At 40.4% G+C, this 9,836-nt stretch overlaps 1 protein-coding gene across 1 annotated transcript in view; it reads right to left on the bottom strand.

Annotated features, from left to right (window-relative positions):
- The window catches only part of TBCA (tubulin folding cofactor A), a 26,574-nt gene extending 18,150 nt beyond the window's left edge, over positions 1-8,424 (bottom strand). Inside the window, exon 1 of the mRNA XM_041486248.1 lies at positions 8,270-8,424. Coding sequence (XP_041342182.1) covers positions 8,270-8,322 — 53 coding nt within the window. The 5' untranslated portion in view covers positions 8,323-8,424. The remainder of the gene's footprint in view (positions 1-8,269) is intronic.
- Positions 8,425-9,836: the final 1,412 nt, after the last annotated feature.

Genomic DNA, 9,836 nt, shown 5'->3' with positions numbered 1-9,836 from the left:
CCCTCACACGTTCTCACCTCCTCCTCTTCTCTGGCTGGAATTAAAACCATACCACTACTTTTGCTTTGGTTTCTTCTTAAATACGTCACCACAGAGGCACTACCAGCCTCTCTCATTGGCTCAGCCTTGGCCAGCAGCATGTCCATCCTCAGAGCCACCAGGGCTATATCACAGTCCAATAAAACAAAGGTTTGATTTGGTACTGTATACCTAACATCCACAAATTCCTAAGATACATAATTTTCTGAACTGTATTTGCAAATCACCGACTTTAACATTATAATATACTGTGTACCTGTAAGGCTGATCCGTTCTGAAAATGCAGAAAAGTCTAGAGAAGAGGACAGAGAAACCTGACCAAGTCCAGTTTTACCCAACACATCTACAAAATATCTAAACATTCCAAGTCAATGTAGATTTATTCTTTTTATTCTCTACCCAGATTCAGTATTTCCTTTGGACATTAAAGTGTTATTTACACTTCACTCTTCCTTTTTTATCCTGGAGTTTCAAAATAAGGCCTCAAATTTTAAGACAGTAATGGTTTTTTAAAAAATTAATGGTTTCTGTGAAGAGTATGTAATATAAATATTGGAACAAAGAGTCACAATTAAAATAGTGGTATAAAATATTTTGCAGTTGGGTCAAATGTTAAAAAACATCTGTAAACATCTGTAAAGAAGTTTCATTTTTAAATATATTTTATTGCAGTCTACACATACCATTCTGCTTTCTGGCAAGCACTGGCAGTTCCACAAGCCATCACGAAGTGTATGAAAACTTTTGATTTGAGGCACGTGGCAAATAATTGTGGTACCAACTAGTGACTAAATTTTCGTTTTCTTCTCTTAAAAGTACATCTATGACACAGAAATCCTCAAGTCCATCTTCTCCTTTCTAACACTAAATGTTAAAAGAAGTAAAAACTGACAAACAGTAAGTATTAGCTTATTCTCATTCTTCAAGTCTCCATTTATATTAGCTCTTTTCACCTATACATAAATGTTCAACTGAAGTGAAGGCTCCCACATACCTGACTTAAATCTACGATAACAAGCTTACTTTCCTGAAGTTATTTTTCATGGGCCCTGGAGAAGAGGTCTATATCCCTAGAAACAAGAGATGAAAATAACACAAACAGAATAAAAGTATTTTACTAAAATGTCCCAGTCTTTCACAATGAAAAAGCAGAAACTTAAGATCCAGTTGTTTTACACCTTGTCTTTATTGCCAGTCAGTAGTTATCTACTAGGAAAAGAATAGAAAGAAACAAATGAAGTGACATTTCTGGTGGCATACCTGCCCCTAGAAATCAAGACTTTTGATCACTGAAGAACAAAACTAAACCATAAATATTTTTACAGACAAGAGGTCAGCTCCTAGCTATGGCTGCTGCTCTTTTAAAATTCTTAACACATATGACTTTCATATCACTTAACACTTAACTTAGTAATTTCACAATTTCTGTTTTCCCTGTAAGAAACAGTTTTATAATTTTAAAGCTGGAGACTAAACCCAGAAGATCCCAAAGGACTTGACAGAATTTTAAGGTAGGAGAAAAAAAGCCCTTTCCCTATCATTATGATTTATGTCCTTATACATTTCCTTTACTCATTCTCTCTCCCCAACCTGAAGAGCAAAGTAACACAAGATGGTTCGAGATAGCAAAAAAGCTGACCACTGGTGAACAGAAGTCTTCTCCTCCCTGGCTCTAGCACACAGCTCTACCAGCAATAATGTTAAAATGATCTCTCCATACCAAAACTGCAGGAAATTAATACAATGAACAGAACAAAAAACACCCAACAAAGAAAACAACAACAATCACCCCTCCAAAAAAGAAAAAAAACAACAAAAACAAAACAAACAAACCTGAACAAACCAAAGCCCAAACAAAAAACAACATAAGAGTTTTTCTCCTGTGTTAAGCAAATTGAGTGAACTCAGCAAAAGCTTTGACTAGCATCAGAAACCAGATAAGGGGAGAGGGAAATGAGATCTCCATATTTAGGATTACTTCGATTTCTCAAGGGACTTCATCTCCAGTCTGCTTAGGGTGCAGAGTTGCAAGTGCTGTTCTAACTTCCAGCTGATGCAGAAGAGCCCCAAATTGATCTTGTTTCTCACTTCATAAAGGCACCCACATTCTAACCCCGGCCCATATACATCAAGGCAGTAATCTGTAGGTACATCACTAGTAAGTAGCAAGCAAATCTACCTCTCTGATCATAAGAAGGGCAGTTTATCTGAAATTTGACAGATGAAAAAATTATGTACAATGGGGGTTTTCTGCACACATAATGAAATTAAGATCCTCTATACATAGACAAAAATTCTACCTTCTTCCACAGTCACAGACAGGAACTACTAATGGATGCCTAGAATAAAAGTGGTACAATGGTACAAGGACAGAGCAAGCATGTGTTACTACTCCTAATGTTCCCCCAACATACACTAGTTGCTGACAATTCAGATTCTACATAAGCTAGAAAGGCACCTGTGTGCTTAAGCCAGCAAATACACACTTCTTTCCAGTATTAGAAAAATCAACACAGGAAACATTTTCCTAGCTGGATTGGGCAAGCAGACCTCTGAAGAAGATGAGGGGGAATTGCTCAGTTTTGCTATTGAGCAAATTCACTATGTCCTGTTCACTAGGACAAGCATTTCTTCAGAACTAATTTCTTCAGAACCATTAACCATTGTACATGCTAATATGCCACGGATTCAGCCTAAGAGCACAGAGTGACAGTATTGACTAGATAATGAGATATCTATGCTAACTTAGTTCAAACTTAGAAGTCCATAATAGTGTAGCTGTACAAGGCACAGCTTTTTTTCCTTATAGTACAATAAACTTATTATATAAATATTAGTATTAATAGTATAATAATTTTTCTTTTAGTATAATGTATTAACACTATGCACAATTATAGGACAAGTAATTCAGCAACTGCAGTAACACTGGCAATATGCTAATTACTACCTGCAGAGCTGAAAATACCAGGTCCCTAATCTGCAAATTTTACTTACACACACTCTTGGGTTCGCTAAGGCTACATAAGTAAACAAACTTTACAGATTAAAAGGGCCCAAGAGAAAAAGCCAAGGAAGGACAAAGAAATACAGTACTTGACCCAGTTATGTAAACTGCCGTATTTTCTTAACCATGAGTGCCTACTTTCTGATTTAGACAGGATACCAAGTTTATGAGCTTATTTTCTTCTTCTAGCGACAAAACTATCACCAAAGATAAAATTTCTCTTTTAAGACTCAAGATGTAACAATACTTAAGTATATGCATAATTTTAGCCCCTTCTGCATCTAACAGCTTATAGAACTGTTAGACTTATCATGACATTTCAGGATAACTTTGCAAGCTTGGGTTTTCTCAAGGATTACTACTGTAAAAAACATGTTAAAAATTACTTGTAAAGTTAAAAAATTTTGTATCATCTGTGTTACTACAGGTCTCTATGAATCTTCAGGGCTTCACTTGCTCTTGCCTCTGCAGAAAGTTGTAAATGCTAAGGAACCCAAGAACTTCAGTTTTAGATTAGAGCAAGTGAACCTCTGATGTAGAAACAATTCAGGTTGCCAAAGATCTTCATTTTCCCTTTACAATCCAGGCATCATCTTCAGACAAGACTTTTTGTTTTGGACAAAAAACCCACAGAATCTACTTCCTCCCCTCTAGGCCCCTCCCAGCTGGGAGTAACTGTAAGTGCTAAAATAATGAGAAAAATTAAATAGAATTGCAGTCATATTATGTACGTAGGCAATTCACAATGCATCAGAAAGACTTACTAGAGTTAAAAGAAAAACAATGAACGCTGTGGTCTTGAATGAGATTTCCACCTAAATGATACATATAATTCAATAATACTTAAAGTCAAGCCAGGATGGATTATGGTTGTTAGCATAGCTGTAATTAATCTCCTGCATAAAAAGTACTACCATAAATTTAATACCATATTTCTAGATTTCCCATGGATCCACTTTCTAATTCAATGGAAAATAATTATTTGTAACTGTTTAATCCACATAGGTGAGTATGTGGCTCCACACCATGAAGAAAAACAAAAGCACTATACATATGCATAAAGCTACCAAACTGGTACTACCAAGCAACTGGAACTACTGTACCTCCAAACTTTTGAAAGACTGCTTAAATAACTGAAGATTAGAAGCCACAGTTTTGCACATATTCTCACCCAAATGAAAATTTTAAAAAAGGAAAAAAATTCCTGCCTCCTTAATATTGTATCACTAACAACACTTATGATTGCAAACCTCCTTGGTTTAATGTTTTAATTTGCCAGGTAAAATGATAACATTAATAGATTATTATGGTCAGCATCGACATGCAAAAGACAGTTTTGCTTAGTGGGCAGAAGATAATGGTAAACACAAAAAACCTGAGATGCCAGATTTTTTTTTAAAAGAGGTAATGGGATGGAAGAAGGAATGCAAGAGATAATCTTTTACAGATCTCATTACTACCAATTTAAATTTGTGAAGTATTTCTAAAAAGGAATCACTTAGGCTGTCTCTAAGTAGAATCAAACACATCTAAAAGGAAAAAACAAACCAAACCAACACACAATGCAATTTCCTCAGCAACAACTGTGCCCTTGTCACAGCTTTTTAAGATACGTATGGGTACAGTTTGTTGTTGTGAAGTTAAAACTTGTATTGAAAAGAATTAGAGAAATAGAAGACACATCAAAAAAACCGCGGCTTGTTGCTAGACCTTCCAACTGATTATCCACGTTGGTAACTATGTATGTCACAGACCTTACCTCAGAAACATCTAAGGGCATGTGCTCTCTTCTTAAACCACATAAGTAGAGGGTTTTATGTGGGAAAGAGACTATGTTACTAAGTCTCAAAGATTTTAAGCAGTTTTCAAACACAGGGCAAACTCAAGACTTTATGTATCTGATCTGATCCTTAAGACTAAGCAGCTCTGGACCAAAATTACCATACTTGGCTAACACTGAACCCAAATTTACAATTCCAGGACTGAGCTGCTGACAACCCTAGGCAACAGATGCACAATCTGCACTCTGAAAAGGGATTTGGGAGTCAGCTTGTATCCAACAGAGCATTCTGTATATTCTCACACTTGAATCCCTGTGTAGGAATACCCCCAGCTGTGTAGTGTACACACATTAAATCACTTTATCATGCTGACTCAGTATAGTTGAGCAGCTCTGCAGATCATTCCTCAGTACCCAAATAATACGAGATATCTAGCCCTTCCCATTAATTGAGCTAACAACCAGTTGCTGCACACAATCTTCTAATTATAACAGGACCAAAGAAGAGAGACCTGAGTTTCTCATCAATACACAGGTTCTATGTGTCACAGTGAGGATCTATGGCTAACTGGGCAACATGCAAGAAAACAACAATACTTCATATACAGTGGACAGAAGATGGAGAAGACTTCTGACTTACACTAGAAAAAGCAAATTTCTCGAGCAACAAAGAACACAAACTAGTTTTGTGCTTGAATTAGCAATACAGTGAACAAGGAATGAAAAGGAGTCCTTGCATTCTTCATACTTCTCTTCTGCAAAATATATCCTGAACTCAGGAGTAAAATAATTCAATTTAAGATAATTGTTCACATTTATATTTAAAATCAGACCAACAGTTTTGTGTAATTGTACGACTTCCTGTGCTTGGAGAGACGGGGAGAATCAATGTAAACTGCTTTGCAGTATGATGCTATTTCACAAAGAGAAAAAATAGTATCAACACCAGTGCAGCAGGCAAAAGAACAATCTTGTGAAGACGGCAGTTTTAGAATGATAAATTAAAAAAAAAAAAAAAAGAAAAAAAAAAAGGAATGGCTTCACAAAAAAATCAATACACTTTCCCCATAGGTTCACGATGTAAAATTCTACAATCAAGGCTTGTAGATTTGTAATTATGGTATGTCAGCCACATTTAAACAAGCATGTTAAAAGATTGTTAAAGTTAAACTAACACAATTGCAATGTGAATTGTCTTAGTCTCATTCTAATCTACTCATGTCACTTCCACTTAATCAGATGGAAACTATGGGTAAATGTCAGTGCTATTTTCAGGCAACCCAACTGACTTTGTTTATGGTGGTTTTTAAAATTATTTCCAATCTGAAATGCAAATAAGGTATTTTAGAAGGTCTTTTCCCCTAATCAATTCTATTACTATCCAGCAGGTAGTTGCTTGGATTTACTGAGAACAAAACTATTTTGAAGCGATTAAACAAGAAGTACTGCTTGCTAAGACATAAGCCACGGATACAGAAAACATTACTACTCATGCTCATCAAATCTACTTCTTCTGAATTACAAACTATTGAAAGTATAAAATCAACAATAGCCTGCTATCAGATTTGCCAAAAAAAAGCAAAATATCTCCCTATTTCTAGTTTAAATTTCTTTCACTGATACACAGCAATGTAAGAAATGTGCAAGCAAGTAAATTACCTACAACCTAAAATACAGTCTCTTGAGAGGAGTACACAAAGAATTTATGACTTACAGCTAAAAAAAAATACCAAAGCAGAACAGCAGCTTCATCTTAGTGTGGAAAAAAGTGACGAGTTAGGTAACTAATGAGCAAAAAAAAAGCTACAACAGATGATTAGCACAAGTCAAATGAAATGTCTAAAAATCTCTCTGTATCTTAACAGTTCTCGACCCCTACTTTTTTTGATATATTCTTAAAGCCTGAGCACTGAACATGATTAGAAATCAGTATTACATGCTAGATCCAATGTGCTTTTCTAAACAGAAAACAGGAAAAAACCTAACGAAAATTAACTGAACTGCTAATCAGTCACTTTATAGAATGCTTAATAAACCTCTATGCAAGTCTTCTCATGCACCAGGAAAAAAATGTCTATGGAGTTGTTCTAGTTCAAAATAAGAGGACAATGTTAACATTCCCAAGTTGACACAAGTCACAAGTATGCCCATTGTAGCAGAATGCATAACTAGGCTTCTGCTTAAGAGAAGGAAGGGTGGAGTGGGACAGAGCCATACCTCTTCTTTTATCTGTGTGCAGCTGTCACAGAACTGGGAGCTGCTGCTGTATCATGTCCCCAAAGGGAGTTAAGAGAACATTCCTCTTCTCCTTTTTTTTTTTTAAAGTAGTTTTCACTTAGAGAATGCCAGCTGCTGCTGAGTAACTGTAGATATGCCTCTTGCTGCTGCACAACACACTCAAGTTTACTTGCTTATTCACATGGACATTCTCCAAAAGCAAATCTGAATCTTATTGACTGCATTTGTATCGTTTACCCAAACGTTTTCATCCTTTCTTTGTACTACCTCTGAAATGCACAGTTGTATGGTTTGCTGCTATGTTCAGAGAAATTCTGAAGTGCCTTTAACTAACACCAACAGTGACAACTTTTCTAGTCTTCAAGTCCGACCTTTCAAAGTGAATCAACTATAAGAAAGTCTTACTGACAGGAATTTGCAAAGTCATAACATGAAGCTGATTACATGAAATTGCACTATTTAACATCCTCATCCAGCACACACACTAATTCTTGCCTCTGTCTGAAACAGCTCAGTCTCTGTAGCCTTAATAAACCCCAGAGTGACCGAACAGTGTTTAAAGCTATAGTAAGAATGATCCTGACAGATACACTCTTCTTAAAAACTACGACTCTGTTGAAACCAGGCAAGCTCAAGGCTCTGGTGACGAATCTACCAGGAGTGCCCAGGGAGGTGGTGGAGACCCCATCTCTCCAGGTGTTTTAGGAAAGAACGGAGTGCTACGGTCTAGTTAACAAGGTGGTGATGTTTGGCCATAGGCTGGACCCGATGATCCCAGTGGCCTTTTCCAACCTAACTGCTTCTGTGATGCCACTGGTTCTGCAATTTCTGAACCAGAAATATTCAACAGCAGCTTTGGTAAAAAAACCAAAAACAACAATCATTTGAGGCTTCATACCTCGGCAAGGTATGAGGCGAGGTATGTGCCTTGCACACCGAAGGGGCTAGGTGACTACCCTCGACTCCCAAAGGCACTAAGAGAACGAAACCCGCATTTAACCGCGGCCCAGCAAAGCGCGGCCTGTTCCCGACGGCGGCACGCGAGGGGTGGAAGCCCGTGCAGGGCCGCTCTCCGCCACAGCCCGCACAGAACGGCGGGGCCGCGCGCGGCACGGCCGGCCCCGTGCCCGGCACGGCCGATCCCACACGAAGCCCCGCTGCAGTCCCTCGTCCCGGCCGTGCAGGGCCGTGCCGCAGCGGCCACTCACCGCCTCACGACGCCAGTCTTAATCTTGATCTGCCTGAGGCGCGGGTCGGCCATGGCGGCGGGCGCCGTGACTGCGCAGCCCGGCGCCGCGCATGCGCCGAGCTGCCAGCCCGGGCGGCGCCACCGGAGCGGGAGCCCCGCGGCTTCCCCCCTGCCCCGGCGCAGTGGAGAGGGCCGGGCAGCGGGGCGGTGCCGTCCCGGCGGAGCCGCCCCAGCGCTGCTCGGGTTTGTTCGGGCGTGGGGAAGAGGGTGGGAGCTTGGCCTTTGTGCCGGTGTAGGAGCGGTTCCGATCGCTACCGTGGTGGTGTTGGGCTGGCGAGTGACCGGCACCACCCGCTCCCGACCCCTGCTAAGGGGGTCCGCATGATTAACGCCATTTCGCAAGGCAAGCAGCCATTCTCTGGTGCTGTGTTCTGCGCTTCCCCTCATTATCAGGCCCTGAAAGTACGGTGCCCCAAGGAGAAAAACCAAACAGATTTCTTTTTCCCGTTCCACTGGCCTCAAGGTCCCTCCGGCACCAGGCCCTTGGTTCCTCCGCTCCTTGTCCTCCTGCATACCCCAACACCCGGCCAGCCCAGTGCTGTGGGTGACCCTGTTGCAGCACTGGGAAGCTGCAGCTCCCAGAGCAGTGTCTGCCTGCACCCTCCACAGCACTGCCTGCAGCCTCCACAGCACTGCCTGCAGCCCCACAGCACTGCCTGCAGTCCCCACAGCACTGCCTGCCTGTAGCCCCAGAGCACTGCCTGCACCCCCAGAGCTGTCTCTCTGTCACCTTTGACAGGTTCTGAGCTGGACAGTGAGACCTGGACATCCCAATGGCCAGGGACAACTCTGCCTTCATCTGCTTTCTCTGAGGATTGAGGGAGTGACTCACGTGCTTTTATATAATTTTCAAGTCTAGATTATGATACGGTAAACAGTACACTATGATCCAACACCATCTGCAGAGCATCCGTGTGAACAGAAATTATAAATGAAATTGTATTATAAATTGTATATTTTACTACTTAGAGATTGCACTACACTGATTTGACAAGAGACAGCTGAGACCCCATAAATGTCTGTAAGTATCTAAAAGGAGGGAGTCAAGAGGATGGATCCAGGTGCTTTCTACTGGTGCTAAGCTATAGAACAAGAGGCAATGGGCAGATGTGGTTGCCCAGGAAGTTCCACCTGGGCATGAGGAGGAACTTCTTTACTGTGCAGTGACTGAGCACTGGAACAGACTGCCCAGAGAGAGTGTGGAGTTTCCCTCACTGGGGATACTCAAGAATCCTGTGCTCCTGTGCTCTCTTGAGCAGGGAGGTTGGACCAGATGACTGACTGTGGTCCCTTCCAACCTGACCCATTCTGTGTGTAGTTCTGTTAATAGAAATCCTGTGTTATTCTCATAATAAATTCTGTGCTATACTAATAATGAAATCCTGGTACAGAAAATAAAGCTTTAATTGTTAATCTGTTGTTTAATGTTTAAGCTAAGTGTTAAACAATACAACTTAGTGTTGTCATAGTTCTGCCAAGGATCTGTAGAAGAACCTGTCTGTCCCCTTAGTGTCTGGTGGTTGGTG

This window comes from Pyrgilauda ruficollis, unplaced genomic scaffold (assembly GCF_017590135.1).
Source record: "Pyrgilauda ruficollis isolate IOZ18807 unplaced genomic scaffold, ASM1759013v1 scaffold74, whole genome shotgun sequence".
NCBI lineage: Eukaryota > Metazoa > Chordata > Aves > Passeriformes > Passeridae > Pyrgilauda > Pyrgilauda ruficollis.
This window is presented reverse-complemented; position numbering and strand designations above follow the sequence as displayed.